Here is a 26,887-nt window from a genome sequence, read left to right as displayed (position 1 = left end):
TCATACAAAAAAGCTGGGGTTTTTGTTTTTTGTTTTGTTTGTTTGTTTGTTTTTTTTTAAAGTTTTTTCTATATTTTAACAAAAAAAATTAAGGTGCCAGAAATTTAAACAAAAATGAACTAAAGAGCTTTATTGACATCACAGTACATTCAATAGTAATTTTAAGAACATTACAGCTGAAAGAGAATGGCATGTTTTATAGTCTTATTAAGCACTACTGTTTTTGAAAAAAATGCAATACAAAGAAATCCTATTAAGTATTTAGCTCTGAGCAGCATCTGGAAAAAATACACCTATTTACAGTTTAAAAAAGGATTCTAGTTTCACCTACACAGCCACAATGTGCCTCTATAATGAGACAAGCCCTTAAAACTCATGGAATTTTTTAATGTCATATCACTGGTGCCACATCATTCCTCAGCGTTTACGACGAGGAGGGGTGGTTGACCTGAAAAATAAAGGGAAAGGGGAAAAAGTTAATGTGGAACAGACACCCCCCCCAAAACCACACATACTTTAGGCTTAACAATTAGTAATTTTAAAAGACTTTCCAAAGTTACTTTTGCCCAAGAAAACAAATAATAACAAATACCAAATTTTATTTTAAGAAATACTTTTATATGTTGTACACAGGAAGATAAATAGTAAAAAAAAAAAATAATCAGACAAAATACTTTAAAAGTATACTACCTTGATCGTGACTTAGACTTGTGTTTGCGGCTTGCCTTCTTACCAGACCTGTGAGATTTCTCCATGGATCGTGACCGACTATGCTTTGATTTCTTAGCCTTCTTTTCTTTGCTGCTTCCTGGTGATTCAGAACTGCTCCTTGCACTAGATTCAGAGCCTGAATGTTTTTTACTATCTTTGATAGAACTTTTCTTACTTTCCTGTCTAGAATCCTGTCGTAAAATTTTAATAGACATTGAATCGCTGCGAGAGAGAGCTCTTTCACTATCTCTTTTTCTCTTTAACCTACTGTCATCATGATTGCCAGACTTACTGTCTTTTTCTTCTTTTCTTTGCTTCTCTTTTCTTTTCTCCTGGTCTCTCTCCCGTTCTCTGTTCTTCTTCCTATCTTTATCTATGCTCCTACTTCGTTCCTTTTTCCTCTCTTGATCTTTACCATCACCCTTATGCTTGTGCCTGTTTCCACTAACACTTCTATGCTGGTCATCACTTTTACGCCTATCTCGACTCCTGCTGCGACTAGCACGACTAGCTCGCCTGTCCCTTGAGTGACTACTGCTTCTACGCCTCTCCCAACTTCTTTCCCGGGAAGGACTTCGATTTTTTCGTCTTTCTCCTCTTTCCATGCTATTTCTGCTAGACCTCCTCCTTATCTTTTCCCTACTTCTACTCCTCTCTCTCCTATTTCTATGAGAATAACTCCTACTTCTACTGCGCCTAATATTATGTGAAGGAGATCTGCTGTGACTACGTCTCTTCTTCCTTTTAGGAGAGGAAGACCGTGAAGAACTGCGGCTACTACCTGAGCTTGTACTATATGATGTACTAGATACAGTACTGCTGCTACTACTGCTTCTGCTATTACTGCTAGTAGTACCACTACTAGAACTCCTTGACCTACTCCTTCCTGGTCTCTCTTTTTCTTTAACCTCTTTTTTGGGTTCTATATCTGGTGCAGTTTCACCTGGAGATCTTTTCTTTTCATTAACCACATCATCCTCTGTTTCCTTCACTTCCAGTGATGCTGAATTGCTATTTTGCTCTTTGTTGATGAATTCATTCATCTCTTTTGCAATTTTTTCATTTTGTAGTTTTTCTTCTGTAAAAGCATATGAAAGAAAAACACAAGTAATACCAAGTAATGTGATACAGATACATGGCAAGAGAACAAATGTGCTGTCTCTCTTGGCTAAGAGGCAATTTCCCAAACCACCTTAATTATTTTTAGAAAACAATTCACATGCCACTCTTCACCACTACCATCTTAAAGTTTCTGGATGACTTCTGCATCTTCTAAAAAAAAATCTCAGCCCACCCCAGGTGCTAAACACTATTTAACATCTTATTTGACATACAGGGTTTAATTCACAAGCCTGTAATGGCAGGGAGCTGCATTGAATGACTTACCTATCATCTTTCTCACCTAATTTTATGGCACTGTAATTTAGAAGTGATTTCCAAAACCTGCTTTCTGAATTTTTTTTTTATAAGGCAAAACAGGAGACATTTTTAGCCGTTTCTGATGCTATTTTTGTTATATAACTCAAGCATGAATTTTGGCAAGTGATTCATTCATACTTTATGTTCATATTTGAAATGCATCTGGTTTCTTTTACCCATATGCACCAAGTTCATACTGTTTCCTGGGTGACAAAATCATCTCAAAGCGATACATAGCACAAAGTGTGAAACTTCTCCAGACCATGCTGACAGACCACACCTTAAGGAAAGGACAGTGGACTCTCTACTCATTCAGTCACTGGGCTTTTTGTTCAGACTAATCAGCAACGTTGTGAAGGACGAGAGGACACAATTGTAATGGACATCTGTCCACTACACTAACGGCTTGTTTATACAAGGAACTGCTCTTAAGTAACTCCATGTGTGGACATTTTCTGGGATAAAAGTGTTCACACAGGGAGTTAGTCAGGAACAACTCCATGTATAGACAAGCCTTCAGGATACCAGACTCCTGGCAGATCACTACCAGTATGGACCAAAGTCAAACTGGTGACATGAAAGTAAAACAAGGTTCAATATCCCACTTCCAAGTTCCCCAAATCATCCGGACCCTCCATATATTTTATTTTAAAATTAATAGCCAGTAAGCAAGCACAACAAATACTTGTCATGAACTGTAGAAGAGTTTTCTGTGTATCATACATATTCGAAATATATTAAAAGATTAGGATACCACCATTTGAGGGGCAGTTTAAAAGAAGACAATCCTGTGGCTGAGGACTGCCCAGCTTTCTCTTAGAGACACAAGCTGGAGTCGGAATTTTTTTTTTTTTTTGGGGGGGGGGGGGGGGGAGAAGAGAGGAAGGGAAGGGAGTGGCGGACGGGGAAAAAGGTGAGACCCTAAAGCAAACAAGCAACCCAAAAGTCTAACTACCCACAAAGAAGCATCCTGTGCTAACCTAGCCCCGGTGAAGTGACAGGAGAAAAAGTTTGCTTAAAAAAAAAGGGGGGGGGAGGGGGAGTAAATCCCCAAAAAATCATAGCTTATCCAGCCACCAAGTTTTCTCTACCTAGTGAAACAAAGAACCAGACTGTCCCTTTGGAATGGGGAATGACATCCCAAGACGTGTAAGGCTTTTCACATATTTAGAATGTATGTAGAATATTCTTCATCTACACAAGCTCTTTTCTTTATCCACTGTTGGTTAACATGCACCCACTGTGTAGCCTGGCAAAGAGGTTTGGAGAATGGTTCTCAACATGAGAAAACTTCGTAAACATACACTATTTCAAAGATCCTTGTGCAATGCAATCCTTGTAAAATTTGTTCCCGTGCAAAGGGACAACATAAGGCTTGTGTGTCATTTTAAAGAACAGTGGAGAACAGGCGTTGCATGGTCCCTTAACATAGGGGTGAATTTTACCCTAAATCAGGATTGATATGTTAAAGGAATTTACTTTTGAAAAGTAACTAACTATCTGTTGTAATTTGCTCATTTAAAACGGAGAAAGTAAATGAATAGTGTATGAATAACATATATCATGGATTTTACAAACAGGAAAGAAAAGAAAAGAACACAAAACCATCTCAAAACACATTTTTGAGCAAAACTTTAGAATTAAGGACCATCATTTTTTATAAGGCTCCATACATTTTAGTCTGAGGGGGAAAAAATATAGTAGTGATTATATATATATCACTACCCCAAACATATTCCACTAAGTTGTAAAGAATATGCATGTTCATGTTTTTACAGAAGGAACACATTTAAGTGACTTACCTTCTAGCTGTTTTTCTAGTAATAGTTGCTGTTCTCTCTCTTTTCTCCAAAATGCTTCCTGTTTTTGCCTGATTCTATGTCGTAGTTCCTCATCATCAGTATCAGATGATTCAGAGCCTCTGTCACTCCTCTCATCTTCACTGTCTCCTGATCCATAACCACCCAGTCCACCTGCGTGCATAAAGCCCAGTCTATCACGAGGAAAGATTAAGCCTTGTTCTTAATATTTCTGTGGGGCAAAGAGGAGAGTACATTGCCCTTCTTTCACTTTCTCTTCTCTGAAGAAGTCACTTATTCTGAGGGAAGTGCCAATGCTGGTTGACTGGAGTGTTCAAGGCCCCCATTTCTGTACTGATGCTTAATATCTGCTTTACTCCTTCTGGAACAGCTTGTCTATTTCTCAGCAAGCAACCACTGTGATCATGGCACTTTTCCCATTGTTTGGAAAGGCAAAAAAGGCTCCATATGGAGCCGGTAACAATGCCCTCCCATGTATCAGCAAGCACACAGACAAAGCAGTGACATGCCTGGGACCCTGTCCCTGAAGACATCTCTGCAATGGTATCGGCAACCTTCAGTTGTCCAGGGCTTAGAATTCCTGAACACATCAACTTTTCTACTGTGGTTTAGAAAATACTGTACTTCAAAAAGTACAGAGATGGAACAGAAAGGGACTTCCCTCACCCCCAAAAGAAAGATCTGCGTATATGCTGGACTGATAGAAAGTAACCTTAAACATCTGACACAGAGGCATTTTACTTTCTTTCCGTTTGAGGTTCTCTTGATCTTTATTACAATTAGTTTTAAAGCATCTGAATAACTGGGACACAGAACATTTCACCTCATGTAAAGGAGTTCACCAACAAAGTTCACAATATCATGTAATCAGCACATGATCATTGACATTTTATTGTAGTTCCTACTAGACTACAGTTAGATGACAATGCTGGGAAAGAGCTTTTTCTATTACATCTCAGAATGCAATTCTGTGTTTCATATCTTGTACACTTTCAAACTGATAATTGTGGACATGGAAGCTTTAGTAAATGTGTAATTTTTCAATGAAAGTATAAATTTGTCCTAAAAATTTTAGTATTTTTTTTCAAACCAGAGCTCTATATTTTTATCAATAATGTTGTCAACTGTTACCCACTGTTAACATAGGCTGGATCAGAATGGGAACAATGCATACAAATAGTCATCTTCCTTCCAAAAGATTGTAGTTTGCGCTGGGAACAATTCAATAAACCTCCTATTAAGATTAGTGATGAAGTAAACTATCCAGCCAAAAAAGTAAGTGTCTCTTTCATGTGTTTACCAAGTTTACAAACTTAGGCAAGATTCTGATACCCTACTATATGATTAGTTCCTTACTCCACAAATAATCCCACTGAAATCTGTGGGATGATTTGTGGAGTAAGGTCCTACCCAACACGAGTAAAGGTAACAGAATGACCCTTAATTATTATGGTAATTACAACCCAATTTCAAAACACAGTTTCTGGAAATGCAAGGTAAGAGTGATCTCCCCATTAAGCCCCTCTCAAAAATAAGGAACATACTTACCGAGCCCAGTGAGGGAAGCCAGTGCACTGGACTGTGCCAGCTGTTTTGCAGGAGCTTTGTATCACATCAACAACAGGAACAACATGTTAACACAAATAGCCACGATTTCATAGTCATGAGAGTCTATGGTATTGTTAAATCTACTACTATTGCTGTTTTTTGGAGGGAGAGAAGAAACATTAAAAACGTATCATCCATTTAAAACCAGTCCTAGATTTTCTCACCATGTAAAAGTTTCAAATTATAAATGTGAGTTAACAGTCACTTGCAAACCACAAATCTATATTCATAGATCTGTTTCCAAGTTACAGCATCTGCATATATATTTCAAATACCAGTATTTATAAATTTAATTTTACTCAATTATACAGAAAAAAAAAATCACAGGCTGTTGTATATAGAGTAGCTTGTTAACAGTGAATGAAAATGAGCTACTTAATTGAGGATTCATATTAGTCTCTTTTCATTTCTGATCAACTAAAAGTTTGAGGTAAAATGGTAGCAGTAAGAAATAGATATCTACACTTCAAAAGCCATTAACACACAGATACCATCATAACTAAAGAAATGAATTATATGAAAGAAATGGAATAACTGAAGTAACTCACAATACACTGCACAGGACAACAGTATATGATTACTGGATTTGAGCTCTAGCAAGTCAGATGCATTATATTTTGATTGCTCTTGGGAACAGTTGCTATGGAGTAAAATGTTCTAAAAACATGCAAATATAGAATATTCACTGAACGAACTAAAAAAAGAAAAGCATACCTTTAGTTGCTTTACGATGTACATCTTTGGCTACATAATAAATTTCTTCATTTGTGACATCTAAAAGAATCTCTGTCAGCAGCAGTTTTGTCAACAACATCTGAAGAAAATAATTTTAAACAACATTAGAAGTAAAGTATCTGGACCAAATTCTACACTCAGTTACACATATGCAACTCCACTGCTTTGCATAGGCGTAAAAACATAATTTGGCTCTTTGTATTTAATTTTTTTTGCAATACAAAAGATCAGCTAAAATTAGGACTTTGAAGTAGTTTTGAAATCAAGTATAATTGAAAAAATCAGAACAGTTTTACCTCTCACACTGACCTATAATTATAAGCATCTCACATACAGAAGTAGGGTATGAAATCCCACTATTACAGATTGTGCAATTACTTTATTTCATTAAAATAAAGTGCATGCATAAGACTTCACCGTTTCGGGCCTTAAGATATCAAGACTTCAGGTATACAGGGTTCAGAAAGAGCCAGAAAAACCTATACAAACCATCTGCAATAGCTTTTTTTTATATGTAGGAGACAAGAGACCCTCCAACAAATACTGGCTCATACTGGGAAACAAGCTCCCACTTCTCATCATGCAAGGCTACAAGATATTGCACTTCAAATAATTTTATTTTTTGATAGAAAAGTTGCTGCTGGCCCACGACTTAATCTTGCTATTCTTGGGCCTCAAGAAACTATATATTTAGCAAAATGTAGATGTTCAGGGGGTTTGAACTGTTAGAATAAATTCTGGGGAAGAATGATAGAATTATTAGTGGACAAAGATCAGTGAAGTGGGCAAAGATGCATGATAAATAAGTATATCATGTTTCTCTACAGATTATCACATAGCTATCAACTTGACATATATGGGAAGTGTGTGTGAATGGTACATTTATACACACATATATGCAAGTCTATTCTCCCCTATGTAGAAATGCTATCCATACGATAAACTGGAGACACACAATTCCATATATAATCCCATTACATTATACATACAATCTATGTTATACATATATTTAGAAGATCAGGCATAGAAAAGCACAACCGTTCTTCTATGCCTAAAAATAGAAACATACATATAGACAAACACACTTTTGAGAGAGCTATGTTATTTGTACCATTTGATATTCCTTTTCTTCTTCTGTCATTTCTGGTTCACTTTGCTCCTCTTGAAGAGCAGGAGAGGGGCTCCTACTGATTTTTTCAACACTTGTAGCTTCTGTGTTTTCAATATCTTCATCTTCCTCATCACTGTCCTATAAGAAGAACATTGCATACTTTAGGAAAAATTCATAATTAAAACAAAGCAGTTTCTATTTATGGTAATCAACAGAAATTGAAATACAGCACTTCAGAACGAAGCATAACAGCTCTCCAAACAAATAAGTTATATCCCCCTTCCCACTCTATAAACTCTCGGAGCCAGCAATCCAACCATAAATTGCCAGCTGCAGTGCAGGTTTGGTGATCCTCAGATGGACTGTCAAACCAGCATTTGTAGAGGACAAGCCATGGTGGCTCTTTTTGATTAGGACATGCAGAGCTGTTACTGGAGGCAGGGTGGGGAGGAAATAATGTGAGGAGATCAACGGAGACACTTTTCCCCAAGGGAATGGGATTATCCAGGGTGCATGGATTGGAGGAATCTGGCTATGAGGTCCCCAGAGAGGGCCCTTGGCCAATAATCTAGGATTTTCGTCAGGTAAGACAGCTGCCCAAGGAGAAAAGCTTACGACTCTTGACTGCTCACCTGACCCCTCTGCATTCAGAAAAAGCCACCTTTGCAGTGGTCTGGTCACTGTAGGATAGGAATCTAGCACTGCAAATCGTTTAGGAAGCACTAGTAGAAACACGAGGCTGCAGCATAAGGCTCCCTCAATTGGTTCAGTTTGGCAAGCGTGGATGCACTGGTACATTTATACTCAAACTAGTCCAAGTACAAATGGTTTAGCATAGACACCTCCCTCAGACTCTATGCTAACTACCAATTTATGCAAACAGAAAATAAAGGCCAATGTTATCACTGCCTCTTTGCTATTACAAACCAAGTTAGAAATATTCTTTAAGCTATGCTTAAACTTTTGCCCATTATCTACCAAGAATTTACAAAGGTCAGGTAAGTGGCACTGCAGTTTACACAAACTTAAATTTTTAACATGAGTAGCAAAGAAATGTTGTAGATAAAGAGAAACTATTTTCAGTTTACAAGAGAAGAGAGAAATGTTAATACCTTTCAAGAAGATACATATCTAGGTAAAAAGGGAACGCTTCTACTTACAAATTTACTTTTCTGGGGTAACCGTGGGCCATCTCCTTCAGTTTCCTCACTTGCTTTCTTTTCTTTTTTAGACATCTGAGAACGTTGCTGTTCCATTCTCTCTTTCTCCAGCTTTTTCTGCTTTTCTCGTTCCATCTTTTCCAAACCCTCACGAATCCAAGCAGGAAGCGTTCTACGTTTTACAGCATCTGCATAGTAGAGATGTATAGTTTTGTCAAAAGGAAAAAAGAATAAATACATCTTTCTCAGCCAATAATAGCAGCCAAAAAAACTTTTTTGTTTTTTTAAGTTGTAATTACAGATTTCAAATTTCACATTTCTTTTTAAAATGAAAACCATCTCTTAAATCATGTTATTGGATTTCTTTCATTAAAGTGTAGTTAACATGTACCAATCTGTGGAGGCTCCTGCTTCACAGGCATCGCGATAGGTGAACGTTGACGGTCTCTGAACGAGGGCCTTTCCCTTCGGTTCTGGGGAGGTGCTGAAGGTGCTGGGGGACCTGGTGGCCCTGGTGGTCCTGGCTGCCAATAAGGTGGATGAAATCCACCTTGGGGTGGACCAAAAGCAGCCCCATGCTGAAAGAGTAATGCAGTTCATTTTTCTTCACATTTAATACAAGGCACTCTAAACTTACTCCATGGGCTCCAAATAGCGTGTGTGCATGCACATATATGTGTAAGTGGAACAACAGAAATCCATGCAAATTGAAATCATAGATTTTTCTACCTAACTACAGTCTTTCTTCCTGATTTACTGTGGTCCCCAAAATCTAAATTGTCATTTTTATTTTAAAAGTGACTATTATTTAAGAACTTCTGGTTTTGAAAATAGATTTTAGAATGTAAACCAATGCGTGGATACCATAATGAATCTGTGAACGGGCTGCAGACGATCCCTTTTCACGGCCTGTTAAATCTGAAGTCTGATTATCACCCATATGGCTGCTATCAATATTAACCAATTCCCTATCAACTACCATTAGAATATTCTGTTAAAGCTAGGGTACACAAAGCGTAGCCCGAGGGCCAAAGTAGTACACAGAGTCCTGAGGTGTGGACCTACAATCATCCTCTCCCTATAACTACAACTTGAAGAAAAAGGTGAAAAAGCTCCAACTTTTTATTGATTGTTGCTGGACTTTCCTTGCAAAATCTCCACTCATCTGTCACTGACGTTACAAGTAAAAAGATATATTATGGCTGATCAAAATACTATATACGTTTATATTCAAGTTTGGTATAGTTCTTGCATTCCTAGCAAGTTACCATGCAAATCAGAGTTGCAAAGTTGTTGCACAGATGAATGTATGTTATACTTAGTGCCTGGAAATAGCCATCACATCCATTTAAGATGATAGTATACAGGTATAAGGCTGCAAGCATCAAATATTTTATGATGGTGATTATTTAAGTCAAAATTATTTAAATTGCCCATTTTCTGCATGATTTAAATGAGCAAGCAGGAAACCTTGATTAAAATAGATTATTTTAATCTTGTTTTGCATTTGTATTTTAGTTATTTTCTTAAAGAAAGGTTGATTCTCATTGGTTAGTAACAATTAAAACATGCTGATTTGCAACTAAATATATCCTTTACACTAAATTTTATACTACTCTTTGCTAACGAGGGGACACACTATATCTATATACATTTATTTAAGCAATTATATAGCGTAACATACATTTATTCAGATCCTTAATTTTTTACTTTTGTATTATGTTTAAAAAGGATGGATGGTACATTTCTTATTTACTAGGTTCATTTTTATGTGTGATTTGTGTCAAGCTCTATTTGTATGGAAACAGGAATTCAATAAAAATGCACAAAAACAGCATTTTAATTTTTTTTATTAGTTAACTAAAACTACCTTAAATATGCTGGATACATAAGAAAGTTTATGAAAACATGTTTTGCATTTAAAACTGATTATTAAGAAAAGAAAAGTACTATATTCTGGCCATGACTAGTCCTACTAGGCACTATGACAATACAAATAAATAAAAAATAAGAACAGCTATCTGTAGTTAATAAATTGAACTGATTGTTTCGGGCTACCATGTCCTTCAAGATTTTAGAACTAGTAGATCTCATTCTCTCACACAGAGTTTTATTCACAGACTGGAAGAGGAAAACAAGCTTTTCTTCTTTTTCAACTCCAATCAACTAATTAACTTTGAACTAGTCACTGAACTATCTGAGTAATCTGAAAGGAAGAAAATATCTGCTACTGCTATCAAACGCTGGCTTAGTACTTCAACAAACTCTGGTTCCAGGTGCTGAGCCAGTGACTTCCACTAGCACAGTGGTGTGACTTTGTTTAAAACTTTGAATTAAAATATTAAATAGCACATGTTTTCTGCCAATTTAAATTATTTTAATATTTATAGTAAGTTTAGGGCTTAACATAGGTTGTCCTAATTTAAATTAAATTTTGGGTTTATTTTAAAAAGAAAAATGGTTTAAATTTAAATTAAAAATCTGATTTTGCTTTCTTTTTAAATAATCCATTTTAACCACCGTTTTACAATATTATTTTGATTAGTCATAATCAAATCACATTTAGTACTTTCATTGTAGTTTTAAAGATAGTAGCATTTACTCCATCATCTACTACAAAGTGGACTTTCAGTACAGGATTCTGATAAGTCTGTATAAAACTGTCCAGTAACAGCAGACTTTTATAGCCTAAAGTATTTGAAAATGGATGGCTCACCTCACATCTAACAATGATGCCCGACACTAAAATTTAGGAGTAGAGAAAGTAGGATAGAAAATAGAAATGAATCCCTACACCTTTTGTCAGTCTTCCCCACAGATTTCTATTGTCCGTAAATATGAGGTAGATGTTCCAAAAGGTAGAGTGTGCTAATATTTTATTTTAACAGGTTTGAGTATACAATACCTTTGAAAATTGGGGGGAAAAAATCTAGAGTAACTTCTTTGGACATAAAGACTTGTACAATACCCATCACTGTAATATTAATACTAAAAAAAAATCTATTCTATATATACACTACACAACGTTTGCAAGACTGAAGAAAAAAATTGGATGTAAATTTTTTTTTTAAATAATTGTTTATTCATAGACTCACAGACGATAGACTGGATGATCCAATTGATCTTTTCCATCTCTATCTCCCCACAAATGCAGGACTATTTCCTATAGTACATTTTTTAGTGTATTTAAGTATATTATTTTCTGACCTTTATTTAATGCTCTTTTCTCTTACACAACTTTGTCATGTTAATTATATACTGGAAAACATCGTCATTTTAATCTTGCACGTAACAACCATTTTTCATGATTTGTATGGAATAAATCTTGTTTGGCCTCAAAACTGAAAACTCTAGTCTTCTGTACATATAAGGTATTTTGCATTGTTTTAAAATGCATCTTAGCTGCTAAGATTTAGCAGATAACAGATTTGTTGTTGTCTGTAGAACTGAAGAGTGAGAGTCGCCACTAGACATTCTTAGAGGAACACTTCCACAGAAGGGACTCTGCATGTCTACTATATTAAAGCAACAAATATGTTTCACCTGATAGTCAAACTGGTTCACTGGCCCCATTGCAAAGTTATCGGGTGGTCCCCCAAAGTTGTGATTGTTCTGGTTAAATATATGCCTGTTGTCAGGGGCAAATTCCCCACTGTCCTGACTGTTGCTGTCTTCGGATGGAGGAACAATTTCCATTGGACCGGAGGCTGGAGGCATCCACTGCTGATCTGGAGGTGGATGTGGAGGTTGATGAGGCATTCCCCATTCTGTTTAGGATTTAGAATAAAATTCAGTATGAAGTTAGCAATGAGACTTAGACAAATAATACATTTTCATAACCTATCAATCTCACGAAGTGTCAAAAAACAAGACTTACAGGTTTTTTCTGATAAGGAGGCAGGGAGGTATAAACTGACATATAGTCATAGATTTTAAGGTTAGGAGGAAGTTACAGTCTGATACCCTGAATTAATTCCTGCGTTAAATCCAAAAAACATGGTTGAATTATAGCATATACCTTTTAGAAAGCCATCCAATCTTGATTTAAAAATCTCCAGCAATGGAGAATCCACCACAACTTTGGTAATTTATTACTAGTCTGAATTTGTCTAGTTTCAACATTGGATCTGGTTATGCCTTCGTCTGCTGGACTAAAGTGCCCTCTAATGTCAAATTTCTGTTCCCCATGTACATACTCATAAATGCGATCAAGTCTCCCCTTCACCTACTCTTTGATAAGCTAAAGAGATGGAGTTCCTTGAGTCTATCACTCACTCTAAGGCAGGGAGGGCTTTCAAATTCTTTAATCATTCTCATGGCTCTTCTCTAAATCTTCTCCAATTTTCAACACCCTTCTTGAAGTATGAACACCAGAACTGGACATAGTATTTCAATAGTGGTGACACCAATACCAAATGCAGAGGTAATGTAACCTCTTTAGTCCTCAAGATTCCCATTTATGTACCCTAAGTAATGCAGTGGCCCTTTTGGCCACAGTATTGCAGTGCAAGCTCATGTTCAGCTGATCATCCATGATACGTCTTTTTCAGAATTTCTGCTTCCAAGAATAGAGTCCCCCCATCATGTAAGCATGGCCTATATTCTTTGTTCCTAGATGTATGATTTTACATTTGGCTGTACTGAAATGCATATTCCTTGCTTGCACCCAGCTTACCCACTGATTGTGATTGTTCTCTGTCAGTGGTCTGTCCTCTTAATTATTTACCATTCTTCCAATCTTGAATATTCTGCAAATCTGATCAGTAATTATTCTGTTTTCTTCCAGGTCATTGATAAAAATGTTAAATGGCATAAAATGATAAACGGATCCCCGAGGACCTCACTAAAAACAGAGCCACTCAATAATGATTCAACATTTCTATGTCAAGTTCTCTATGTTTACTATACAATGCAGAACATTTTTCAGAACAAAACTACAAAAAAAAACCCTTGCCAATATTATAGGCAAGATTCAGTACTGCATGTCTTAGAGGTGGCAGCACAGAACTTGAAGACCAGGGGTAGAAGGGCTAAGGTATCCTTAAGACACCTTTGTACCTTGGACTGCTCACGGGTAATTTTGACACCTCTGAAGGCTGCCCCATTTATTGACACTCCCAACTGCCCTGTGAAAAGCAGCACTGCTTAGATTCTTTATAGAACTGCATACTGTGGCCATGATTCCCTGGATCTTTGGTGTCCCAATTTAGTGACACAACCACAAAATCGTCCTTTTTCCTCTTTCACTATACACCACATAACTTCTACCTTTCAAACCTAACATTCTACTCCACTTTTTTAAAGCATGTATATGCACCATAAGTGCTAGTCTGGGACAGTCTATTTAAATGAAAATTTCCACTCAATTCACATAGGCACATTTGTATAGCACCAGCAGAACTTTGGGAAATCATTGTTTTAATCTTTCAACATAATTCAATGCATATGTGCAGATTTTGCAGGGTGGGAAGGGGGAGAGGGGGCGTGTTCCTTCCTTTGTAGCTGTAAAATCAAATGCAATTTTCACTGGACCAAAAAAAAAAACATCTACAGACTTCGAAACTGCATTCCTGCCCAATTGCAAATCTCCATTACATTCTGCTGATGCCCTAGATCTGTTTTTTAAAAATTACAAAAGAAAATATTTGCAAAATAATTCTTATCAGTAAAACTGCAATTCTTCCACTCCTTCCATGCTTGAAAACAGCTCTATTTATTTTTTTAAATTAAGCTCTCAGGACAAAATTTTCTTTGACAGGAAAAACGCACATGATGTTTCAGTCAAAAACTAAATTTTTATGGAAGTTGCAACTAACTGAAAGTGACTTGTTTTATTGTAAATGTTCAGTCAACCTTAACTATAGGCATTCCACATATAATGGGGCATGCAAGATCTGCAAAGAACAGATAGCCTCAAAAAACAAGACACACAATAAAAATATATTTCACAAAGAGACCTTAGCCCTCTCTGGTCTCCAAGCCATTGTACCTTGAAAGAACCTCAAGAACAACAAGCATCCTGCCAACTAAATGGTGGACAGAACTCATTCCATAACCTGTGGGAAACTTTGCCCAAAACAGCTACAAAGGTTGCAACAGAGCAACAATAGGCACTCTCTTCCTCAGGAGCACATTGTACCCTTCAATGCTCCAGCTCCTACTGACCTGGAATATGAAATGAAACAAGTAACTGTATCCAACAGGGGGAAAAAAATGTACACATGCGTTCCCCTTCCTATATTAAAATTCAAAGACAAAACCCAATAAAGATTATTATATACAGACACTCTAGCTGGTGCCTATAAAAATTTCAGGTGACTAGATTGTGCTGTAAAATCTTCATATCTGTACTCTTTCCCATCCCTGAACCAGCTATTTGTTGAGTGTAGACATGTTGTCAGAAGTACATGGATGATGCAATGGGGAGGGTGATGTGCAGACAGAAAATAAAGAAACAGGGCATAATATAAATACATATTCACACACTCACCAAATTTCCAAATAAAGAATTAACATATTTTCTGGGGGGGGGGGAGAGGGGGGAGAAGAGAGGGAGGGGAGGGGGAAAAAAAAAGACAAACCTGGCTGCCACATTCTGTTGAAGTTGGGATCCCCCTGAAAATTACCATGGTTATTTGGACCAGGTTCTATTCCAGAAACATCCTGTCCATTAGGCATCATTCCTTGTTGTTCCACCACATTCTGCTGCCCTGAGGCTTCCCGTTGGGCAATCCATGCCTGAGCTAATGCAGCCCAATCAATCTGGCCTAAAACAAATAAAGAAAACTTTACCATTTCAGTATTTAAACTTCCAAAATACAATTCTACTAGTGCGCTATATACATATATTCTCTCAACAGAAGTATCACTTGATTTATCTACAATTACCTTGCAGGTGGACTCATGGCATGTAATTAATTATATTTTTATTGCAGACTGCAAATGTGTCGACGTGTACGTGCATACTGTTGCAGTCCTAAGAAGCTTTGGCCGCTAAATATATTTTGAGCACTTCAGATTTTCTACAGTTCTCATCTACATCAGTTTTAGTCATGCAGAACATTAAAAAAAGTTATTTTAAAACTTATATTGCCTTACATCTGAAAAGCGCTTTATAAATACTAATAAATTTAGTGCCAACATCCAAGTGATGCAGCAATAAGTATTCACATTTCATAGAAAAACAAGCACAGAAAGGTTAAAGGGACTTGCTTGTGGTAAAGATTTAAATAGACTCTAGACCTCCTGGTCCCCAGTCCTTTGCATTAACCACAAGATCATCTTTCCTCTCCTATATGTTACCTCACTTCTGTTATGGAATTTATCTTCACAAGAATAGAGGCAAAATAACTTGATAATTTACCAGTGGTGTAACCCCAAGCATAGACCCATTCATTCACAAAGATACTGTCATAATAAGCATCAGACATCATAAAGTCAGCAAATAATCTAGACATATATGTCTGCCAGCATTCTGCACATTCTACTTGGGCTGGGACTGTCTCAGCTGTTTGAAAAGCATCTTGCACACCATCGGAAATACTGTAACCAAAATAAATAATATATCCATTTACACAAAAACAGCTTTCACTGAAGTGATTTTTCAACACATCTGCATGCACACTTTACCACACAGGCATTTACTAGTAAGGCAAGCATTCTCAAATGCAAGGTTTCTCATGACTTAGCTTGGGCAAAAGCTAACGTTTCTGAAAAGAAAGGCCAAGAGCCATCAAGAATCACTAAGCTGACAAAAATCAAGAACAAATAAGGTGAACTAACTGTTGGGAATAGACTATAGTCCATCAATACTTTACCAATGCAAGACAAATCAATTCACTTACTTGTACTGTGCATATTAAAAATCAAAGGGGCGGGGGGAACCCTGTAAGCATCATTGTGCCTAAGTATTCTGATTGTCTATTTGTTCAGAACAGCATTATAAATACAATTCCTCAGTAGCTGGTATAAGAAAGTAACCATAATCATGCTATAATCCATGTACTAAAATTCAGATGACAAAAGGCAAAATAAATTGTATAGCACAAATCTTATTTACTTACTTGGATCTTGCTGATGCTGGAAGGACTGCATCCACTGCTGCTGGTTCAAAGGCCATTGCTGCCAAGGCTGTCCACCTTGATCCCACATCTTTAATTCTTTATATATTCTACATTTAACAACAAAAATTGTTTTATATTTGAACTGATATTCAGGAAGCTTTACATACTTTAATCCATTATACAATTGCACAGAGAGACATTTAACTCTTGCAAAACCAAGTTGACAAAGCTATATTGGTTTAATACTTTTAGCTGGAGGAAAATGCTAATTGTTCAAAACATCAACTCAAATAGGTTATTTAAAAACAACTGTGTACTGTTTAGGATCAACAACAATGGATGACTTCTGAAAAAACTAACATTCTTTCCCCCAAAATTTCATAAATAATTTAATAAATTACAAAAAGATATGAAAGATGTGGTGATAAGTTTCTTCTGATAAAGGTACAGGACAGTGGTCTACATGCAATTTAAAGAAAGTAAATATTAATATACAACTTCACATTTAAGGAGTTATTTTTATAACTAAAATATTATCCAAGTGATGCACTTGTGTGTTCTTTAAAAAAATGGGTATTATTATATGGACTGTATATCTTGTGAAGAAAGGTATTTTTCTATAAACCCTATAAGTAATTCTACCAAGAGACAGAGACACACCCCTAATCCTGAGAGCTGATCTGCAGACTTTACTGGTGTTTCACACAGGCAACATGTAGATCAGCTTGTGGGAATGGGGACAAAATGTGTTGTATGTAATTACATGAATACGGCACAGATAAAAGAAGATGCAATCCTCTTGGAAGCTGTGAAACAAACTTTGTAGGCTTTTAACAAGACCAGTTCAATTTTGAAATTATCAGAGGATCATCAGCATGAATTTACTTATTTATGTTGCGGGATAAAACAAAGAAGTTTCATGGTTACATTAAGGTGCCATACCACTCAATGGCACCAGTTTAGGATACACCAACTCCAAGTAGCATGAAGGCAGAGCAAAAGTCAAGAGCAGCTTAATCTGTGACTAAGAAGTTCACTTTGTTTTTGTGGCAGTAGAAAGATGGAAAAAAGTAACATGTCAAGGACACAAGCCTGGCATTTAATTTGACCTTGCAAGTTCTACCTTATGCCTAAGAGAGAGTTTGTCTTAGACCGCAGGTATGAATTAAAGCAACTTTAGAGCAACCTTGCCTTCATTCTGAAATTAAGAAAATGTACACAGAGTGTTTTTTCAGTGATCTTGACATCTTCCAATTGTGAAGATAAATCAAGTTTCTGCCTAAATATCTTTACATTCTACAATAAAGCATCAGAAACTGTAGACAATCAGTAGACTCCAAAGAACTGACTGGTCACAAGGTGCCAGCTCTTTATTTCTGGCTACTAAATTACAGTACACAAAACTAAAAATATATTTCAATATTCCCATTGTTACTCTTCCACATAAGCAAATACTGCAGGTTGCTGTATAGATGTCACGTGATCAACCAACGAAGGGACGTATTAGTGTAACTACTAACCAATGTAGTTATACCAATCTATACTTCCCTAACATAGACAAGACTTTAAATACTAATACTCCACCACTAGACTCAGAATACTATACAGACATTAACGCTATCACATTGTGGCATTCAGGAATCATGTACATAAATGACATGCATCTGAAAATATGACTATTCAATATGCATTCTGATTAATGCTCAACCAAAAAGATCTATTTGTTACATCCCTAATGGGAATTAACAAAATATTTTTTCTGGGTACGTCAAGCAGATACATTCAAACTAAGATCCTAGTACATTATTTTAACAATTTTACACTGAAATAAGAAACTGTCAAAAGTGAATGCTCCATGCTGCTACAAACGAGCTTCACCTGAAGACTTGCTCCTTGGTATATTATTTGAAAACATAAGCAGGTAACTTTCTAAATGGGCTAATACTGCTATTAGCAGGTCTTTGTAACAACTTTAGGAAACAACAGAATTATAAAATACCACAAGATGCTCCTTTGTACATAAGCCCTGGGAATGCCCAGTTGCATAGAAGAATTAACAGACTACTTAACTGTACTATTGAAGGGACTAGTCGATTACAGACTATTCGATTTACAATTTGTTTTTATTTTATTTTATTTACAGTTTATTTTTATTGACAGTAATCCTTGGACCTCAGTCAGAAGAGAGAGAGTTCTTATATACTACTTTGATGGCCAAGAAAATGGTACCGCAACACTAAAAAGCATCAATATTTCTATAAAAGAATAGTGCAGTGAGCAACACAAGACAGTAGATTTGAAGACAGTAACTTATAAAAGACAGTGTAGAATTAAGAAAATATGCCTTTTATTTTTGGACTTATGTAGAATAACCAGACTTCATAACCAATCTCCCTCCCGCATCCCATGATGGCAAACTAACTCATTTTTAATTCTGCCTCTCTAACGAAGAAATTCTGACAGGATTCTCACTCTTGGATCTCTGCTTCCTACCATGAAACCAATCTCATACTGGAGGCTTGAGACCTTTCCTCAGAATGAGAATTTTGCAATGATGGTATCTCCAAAGAGGAGAAAATTACATAACTTGTAATTCTGCTTCACTAAAGATACCTCACAAGATTTTAACTCCTGGAAGGTGATGGTCTCAAGCCTTCAGTATGAGACTTCAGTCTCAGGCCTGGTCTACACTAAAGATTTAGGTGGATGTACAGCAGCTTACGTTGACCTAACTATGTAAGTGTCTACACTAGAATGGTGCTTCTACTAAGGTAAGTCACACACTACATCGACCTAATAACTCCACCTCTGCAAGAGGCATAGTGCTTAGGTCAATAGAGTTAGGGTGACACAGTGCCTGTGTAGACACTACATTACTTACAATGCCTGCTCGCTGTCAGCCTGGGGACTCACTGCTGCCTCCCAGTGAGGGATTGGGGTGGGGGAGGAAGGAAAGCCCGAGCCCAGCCACTGCCCAGGCTCAGGCTCTCCTCTCCCACCCCCAGGCCCTCACTGGAAGGTGGCCAGGCTCGAGCTCTCCTTCCCCCCCCCCCACCAAATCCCTCATTGGGAGGCATCAGTGGGGCTCCTGGATGTCAGCCCTGACAGCCTCAGGGCTGACAGCCTGCATGCCAGGTTCAATTTCACAGCAGGGAGACTACCAGCAGTGAAAATGACATTCTTATCAGTTTCATAGCTGCTATTATTTCACATTTAGTCTCCAGCTCTGGCTGTCAGCCCCAGAGCCATGGGGCTCCAACTGTGAACCCCATATGGTAGTGACAGGAGGAGCTGGAGAGGAAACATGAAATAAGAGCTGCCGTGAAACTGACAAGAATGTCATTTTCACTGCTGGTGGTCTCCCTGCTGTGAAACTGAGTCCCTGCTGGCTCACAGCTCGTGCTATCCGCCCTGGGGCGAGGAGGGCGGGGGACGATCCAGTTGTGAGCCCTACACAGCATTCAGTGCCCCACACTCCAGCTATCAGTGCCCCACAATGCTCCACTACAGTTGGTACAAGCGCTCCTGGTGAGGACACGCAGCACTGGCAGCAGGAGTGTAGTGTGGATGATTTAATTACTGCAGTGGCTGTAGATCTACCTAACTTAAGTTGACATAATTATGTAGTGTAGACAAGCCTTCACACCAGGAAGCTAAAACACAAGAGTAAGAATCTTGCAGATGGTATTGTTAGAGAACTGACATAACTACAGATGCTGTAACTCTGTCAATTTTCTGAATCTTTACCAGTATTTTCTGGATACACTACCCTTCTTCCCCCTCAAAAAAAAATCCTTTCTTCACTTTCAGACCCAGATGAGAAGATGGTTGAGAAGAAACACAGGGCAGCCTGGGGGCAGAAGGTGGGGTGGCAAGAAGAGACATTCCCCTGAGGTTGCTTTATGTGAAGCCAGTCTCCTGACATAATTTACAGGAGTCTAAGCTATGTCAGCTGCCAGTCAACCTGAAGGGACTGATACAGTAGCCAAAGATTAGCAAGACAAAGGGATGCCCCAACCACATTTATATGAGTGGTGGGAGCAGCACTGGAAATGAAATCCTGGGTCTTTGGCACCAGAGGACTCTCCTACCCTGAGGTGCTCCCTCCAATGACCAGCCATGCTGGCATGAGGACCATAATCTCCCAGTGATGCATGTGTAAAGCAGCCACTCCACACTGAGAATCTGGACTGAAGTCTTAGTTTTCTCCTAAGGGGATCATTTACCTCTACAGTTGTTATGTAACTGGGGACAAAGGAGGGGGCAAAGAGGAAGGTTTTATTGATTTTTTTTAATATAAAAATGGTATGCCGAGACACAGCATGTGAGAGGAGAGCAGCAGTAATTCTATAAAGCTGTAAGGTTTTAAGATTCAAACCTAGCAGTTAATTAATTTGAACCAAGTTATCTGTTTTATCCATTACAGACCATAAAAAACCCTTATTTACTCTAACTTCATGGTGAAGGATATAACTAGAATGTGAAGGCAGATTTATTTTGTCCCATACTCCTAAGCAATAAGTAACCAACATCATTCTTGTGTTTTTCCCTGTCAGGACCACCAGTTTAGTGCTCTTAAAAATAAATTTAAAAAATTGATCTCAGAGAACCAAAGAGTGTCTCCACAACATCATGTACCCGAAAGTTGACATCTTTTTCTTAAAATTAACAACTGACATATGTGCAGGCAGTAATAAGTGGAGGTTAGAGAAGACAGAGTCCAAATTACAGAGATATAAGAAAGACACCTATGAGATTAAGGTGCTAGATGATGAGCTGATTAAAAATTGTACTGCTAAGGCTAGCTTGGTGCCTAATGGGAGGATAGCCACACAAAAAGTAAATGGTTGTTTTACCTGTCTTTCCCTATGCTGGCAGCACCACAGAGGTAAAGCCCCTTTGGTAAGCACTTGGACAGATCCAAATCCACTTCTTACTGATGAAAAGCCACTAAGACACAAAGTCAGTAAGAGTTGTGGGAAGTTCTAGATTTTAGAATCTAAAAGATATTTCCCTTCCAAAGAAAGATCATGGAGCCCTTTTGAGAAGGAAAGAAATCCTAAAAAAATACAGTTCAATGTACACACAGATTCTGGGAGCTTGAGGAAGCTGACCATCTTGCTGGCTGGATTCAAATGTTAAGCAAGACACCTCCCTTCCAATATAGGAAATACACTGAACAGATTGTAAATGAGCGGCTTAACATGGTAAAAACAGAACCTAACGTGTAAACACTGGAAGACAAAATGAAAAGTGGTCAGATAGAAGAAGTGATTATGCAGGCTGAGTGAGCTTTCTCTGGCAAGAAAAATGGCACAGTGGAAACCATGGGAGCCTTTAATTGAAGAATCTCCTACTGACCAATGGCGATGGCCAGTATAATGAGCATTTTGTCTGTAACTTCTTGAGAATTGAAAAACACTTAATTAAATATTAGTATGTTACTGAAAATGTTTGTCTTTAAATTAAATAGCTTTTGTATAAAAAAAAATACAATGGTACTTCAGTTTGGCATTTAGCAAACAGGAAGAGGGTATGAGACTGAGCTCACCAATGAATACAATTTAAAAGGCATAACTGGGTACAAAGGTTCAGAAAAGAATGTTAAATTCTTATGTGCTCTCTACCTGGAAGGAGAAATCCACACACAAACACATAGGGTTGTGATAGTTTTATTTCTGGCTGTTTCACTTACCAGTGAAATTAGCTTTCTTTTGTATTTCCTTGCTTTAGCAAGCTAGGAATAAACAGAATACCACTTTATCAGAGCTCTAAGAATTGTTTTCTTATTTCCCCATATCAGACCAGAAGACTGGAACTTGAATCTCAAATCTGTTTACCAAAGAAGGAACAAGAACCTAATTCAGTTTTCTTGCTATACAGACATGACTACATAAAAGAAAGGTACCTAATGGATTCAGCTTACACTTGTTTTTAGTTGTGTATATTTTCCTATTACAGATAATTTAATGGTTACTAGGATGTCACAGAATAATATAAATAGTCTTGTGACAGTCTCTGTAATACTGCTTCTGTGTGTTATTCTTTAAAATATTGGCCCAGATTTCCCACTCTGGTAGAGCTGTGTTGTGCCATGACACCGACACAAAAAAAGCAGAAACTCATGAGAGGATCAACATTTTGTAGGACAACCTTCTGGTGGTGCATAGCTAGTGAAATGGCATGTCCAGGGCCTTCCTGTGGCCCAATGATCCCCAACAGCTGTAGAAGACTCTTGGAGCCAAGGATAACTAGCATAATTTACAGTGGGGACTGACCCACCACACAGCCAGCCTCAAGTGAAGCACAAAGATTATGTGCATTCTTCAGCAACAGCCAAGAATTTGGTCACAACATCCTACATAAATTTCAGAATATTTTCAGAACACATTCATTTGTTCTTTTGCCCCCTCCTTGTCCTTACAAGGCAACCTTTTCTTGTAGATTTGTAATGTGTGCCCAAATATACTATGCACTCCGATAACAACAGGTAAAAACACCAGTTTCCCTTATTTCATTTGGAAAAAAATGATACTAAATATATTACTGTATTTGGCAGCCTTTAATATGAAAATTTTGCATAGTGAGTTTGGACTAAGTTAATATAACTATCTTGGGTGTTACTCTGTTTCACTCAGGCCATTTTTAGTTAACCAAAGGATTCAGTGTTACCATGAGTAGTGTTTCTAAGTTGCTGAAGTTATTTAATGCCCACTTACTGTGACATCTGCCTTATGCCTCAGATAGTCAAAAGTGTCATAAAGAAAAGAATTAAATATTCATTTCAAATACCAACTTCTTGAAGAATACAAGCCTCCGTTAGCAAGAAGTCAGAGCAAAACTTAATGCATTTTTATCTCACAGCAACTTATCACTATGACACTTACAGCTAGGTTTAACTACATTACTGAATTAGGCTCTAATATTTGAAGTCTAGTTTTACTCATTCTTTTCAATGTGCCTTTGTCAAAGCATGTAATACAGGCCCGGCAAATACATACTGAAGATCCAAAATAAAGTACAAATAAATGACAAATTGTAATGTGTAACTTGTTTAGTAGCTTTAATAGTTTTCAAGATCCATCAATTCTGAGAAACATTTAAATTACTACCAACTGGAATGAAGCAGACTGAATAGAGGTAAATTTAACTGTAAAAATCATTAGTTATAAAAACACATGTACTGAAAGAGTAATCTGAAGGGATGAAACTTTAGTCTTCTGTTATTTCAAATTTATACTTGCATAATGCACTGAGCCAGAAAGATAACTTTTAAAAGCACAACAGGCAAAAAATGGGCAACTGCAGTGTCTTATATGCACTTTCTGAGGTTTGGAGAAAGACAAATACATTCAGGTACATCTAAACCACCATAACCTGCCATATTTTCTCCTTCACCTGTCTGTTGATCATGTAATCTCACAAATCTGTGATTAATAAAATAAATATACCAAATCGATTTTAAAATTCTCTATATATAGAAGATTACACTGACATCACATGTAGAAATAGTTGCTGGATTGTTTACATTTACATGAGAAATAATTTTTTTAAAAATGATTGTCAAAGTTCTACAGAATTTAGAAAATGGTTTAGGAAAAAAATTGATGGGTGCACAAAGAAATCAAATCAAGTCACCCAAACTAATGGGACTGGTGCTGGATTTTCAATTGATCATCTAATGTGTTGTGTGCCTGAATAGTATTTGTCAGTTTATGTTAGACTGCAACATTCTTCTTGAAGGATTTGTTTTCTACAGAAACCAAGCACACTGATGGGGCTTAATAAATACATAAGTAATGTCTGTGCATCGGAGAAACGAACTCTTCCATTTTATTTATTTCTCTAGCCAAGAGAAAGTCAGCTTTTGTCAACAAAATAGTGGAGATGTAGAGACTAAAACGTTTCTCCCACCAATGCAACTCTCCTGCTATGCCCACATAATCAAACCACCTCAATGAGAGGCTTATGTTGGCTTAGCTAGGGGCGACGCAGTAGACACTGCGTCCCTTACATCGGCTGTGGGCTGTCATTCTTGTCAATTTAAAATTGACAAGTGGGGGCTTCTCCACCACAACAGGGCAGCCTTTTCAATTTCACGAAATTGACAAGTCTGCTGGGGGAAAGGAGGGAAAACAAGAAGACAGGGCAGCTGGACCCCACTCCCCAGGAGTGAGAAGCCCCAGGTGGCTTCCCCTTGAGAATGGGGAGAAGCCCAGGGCTGGCACCCAGCAGGGAACGGGGGGTCAGCCCACCAGGAGCCCAGCTCCACATACTGACCCTCTTAGGTCGGTGGAAGTGCTCCTGGTGAGGACACACTCCACCTACCCAAGGAGAGTAGCACGGACATCAGTCACAGCACTAATTACTGTAAATTGGCCTGTGTTAGATTGACTTATTTTTCTAGTATAGACAAGGCCTTACTATGTGTTTCAGGGCTGATACTTACAGGCACGATTGTAACAGAAGAAAAGAAATACATGACAAGCTGTGAGGTTAAATTTCCCCAAGTTAGACAGGTCAAGGTTTAAGGTGGAACGATATATACATAAGTAAGAGCCCAATCCTTCAGTACTTATTCACAGCAAGTAGTACATAGTTTTACAACAGTCCCACTGAACCCTCTGGAACTGCTTGTGTAAATATTATTCACTCAACAGGAGTAAGGATTGAAAACTTGATCTCTGATTAACGAGTGTTTAGAAATTCCCCATCTTGCTGAGTTGTTCAGCAAAGTGTAGGTGTTTTGTAAATGATAATATTGCTAATCTAGTCCCTAGGAACCTCTCAGTGGAATTATCATCACACATGCTAGTGCAATGCAGCATATATCTCAGATTATGTATTTAAGAGCAATCCTGTTAAATTAACAGTTACGGAATCCTAACCTGGTTACTGCAAAAATCCAGCTCATAGGTATTCATACCCTGGTCACTAGCACACAGAACCAGTGCTGCTTCAGTGTGTGTCAGCAAGTACCACTGTGCTAGCAGCTGAAGAATCTCTCTCTAAACACAAAATAGAACAGCGTGTGCTTTTCCATCTAGCTGCCTGTGACCCTATCCCTGTTGCCACTCACTTTCTTGTACCTGAACAAGTACTTGTACCTCACCTTCTTGTGCCTTCCTATACAATGGCAGAATCATCATTAGGACTTAAACACAGAGCAAGTCAGGTGTGTGCAAAGCCAGCAGACATCTACCCAGGATGGCTCAACTGGCATTCAGAAGCAGTTTTGCACGTTGATGGCATGTCACATGCAAAGTCCCAAAAGCTGAGCAGCCCTAGACACAATATACAGGTCTCCCATAGCCATGGAATCACGGGCAAATGGCAGAGACCTCAACAAAGAGCTTCCTTTCTCCCTTGCCACTTGAGCAGCAGCAGTGTGGACCACGCGCTGCTAGTCTCCAGCCCAATGGGTTCTGCCCAAATTGAGCACTAGCGCATGCGCAATGCCGAGACCAGTCCCCATCAGTTTTAGGCTTAGGCACCCCCAGCCCAGGACAGCAGCGCATGCGCACCACGAGAAACGGGGGCCACTGGCTCCAGTCACCTCGGTTGTACCCCAGCTCTCTCGCGTAGCGCATGCGCACATGCCAACCGCCACGGGGGAGGGAGATTCTTTCCCTCTCATCCGGGCACATAAATCTCTCCCCAGGGGGAGGAGAGAGGGAGCCGCTGCCTCGCCTCGCCTCGCCTCGCGCTAGCCAGTGGCCACCCGGCCCCTCACACAGCGAGCGGGGCGGGGGGCTCGGACAACAGCGCCGAGCGCTCTCCAGCCCCTCCCCCTCGGTGCGGCGGGGATGCCGGTCGCTTCAGCCCCCGCCCCCCGGTCGCTGCAGTGAATGCTGTCCGCCCGGCTACTTACACTCTCCCTCTCCTCCCCCCGCCGGCCGGTCACAGGCAGCGCCGCTTCGTCTCCTTCGCCGCCGCCGCCGCCGCTTCCTCCCCCCCCCCGGCCCTTTTGCTCCTCGTCTTCACGAACAAGACAATATGGCGCCCGCTCGCGTTCACCCGGTAGTGAATGTGCGTCACTGAGCTGACCCGTCCTTCGTAGGCAGCGTGAACGCTCTATGCCGCCATCTTTAATGTGGGCAACAGAGGTCGTCAGTGACGCCCTATCCACCCCCATCTTTACTGAGGGGAAGCGACCTGCTGCCTCGATTGCAGCCATCTTTAGCGAGGGCAAGAGACAAGCTTCAACCGCCGCCATCTTTAGCGAGGGCGATTGCGTCACCGCACGGATTTCACCCCTCC

At 38.6% G+C, this 26,887-nt stretch overlaps 1 protein-coding gene across 3 annotated transcripts; it reads right to left on the bottom strand.

Annotated features, from left to right (window-relative positions):
* Positions 1-95: 95 nt before the first annotated feature.
* PNISR (PNN interacting serine and arginine rich protein) lies at positions 96-26,599 on the bottom strand. Of its 3 annotated transcripts, XM_067530057.1 has the most exons (12): positions 26,499-26,599; positions 16,628-16,734; positions 15,146-15,331; positions 12,108-12,331; positions 8,956-9,142; positions 8,565-8,752; positions 7,405-7,542; positions 6,273-6,372; positions 5,499-5,552; positions 3,933-4,103; positions 691-1,789; positions 96-448 (listed from the first exon to the last, which is right to left on the bottom strand). In XM_067530057.1, the coding sequence occupies exons 2-12, from the start codon at positions 16,713-16,715 to the stop codon at positions 418-420; spliced, it is 2,466 nt and encodes an 821-aa protein (XP_067386158.1). In that variant the 5' UTR covers positions 16,716-16,734; positions 26,499-26,599; the 3' UTR covers positions 96-417. The 3 variants fall into 3 exon arrangements, 2 of the variants coding, with proteins under 2 accessions (XP_067386158.1, XP_067386159.1); XR_010916571.1 differs by lacking the exons at positions 96-448; positions 691-1,789 and having other exon boundaries at positions 5,499-5,650; XM_067530058.1 differs by lacking the exons at positions 96-448; positions 691-1,789; positions 3,933-4,103 and having other exon boundaries at positions 4,117-5,650.
* Positions 26,600-26,887: the final 288 nt, after the last annotated feature.

This window comes from Emydura macquarii, unplaced genomic scaffold, assembly GCF_026122565.2.
Source record: "Emydura macquarii macquarii isolate MOO-44397 ecotype Brisbane River unplaced genomic scaffold, CSIRO-AGI_Emac_v2 contig_3019, whole genome shotgun sequence".
Lineage (NCBI taxonomy): Eukaryota > Metazoa > Chordata > Testudines > Chelidae > Emydura > Emydura macquarii.
This window is presented reverse-complemented; position numbering and strand designations above follow the sequence as displayed.

Coding starts and splice junctions, on each gene's coding strand:
- PNISR (XM_067530057.1), bottom strand. CDS start 16,715: ATGTGGGATCAAGGTGGACAGCCTTGGCAGCAATGGCCTTTGAACCAG. Junction 5,553..6,272: donor ACATCGTAAAGCAACTAAAG/GTATGCTTTTCT, acceptor TGTGATACAAAG/CTCCTGCAAAACAGCTGGCA. Junction 449..690: donor AAGTCTAAGTCACGATCAAG/GTAGTATACTTT, acceptor TTTATTTTTCAG/GTCAACCACCCCTCCTCGTC.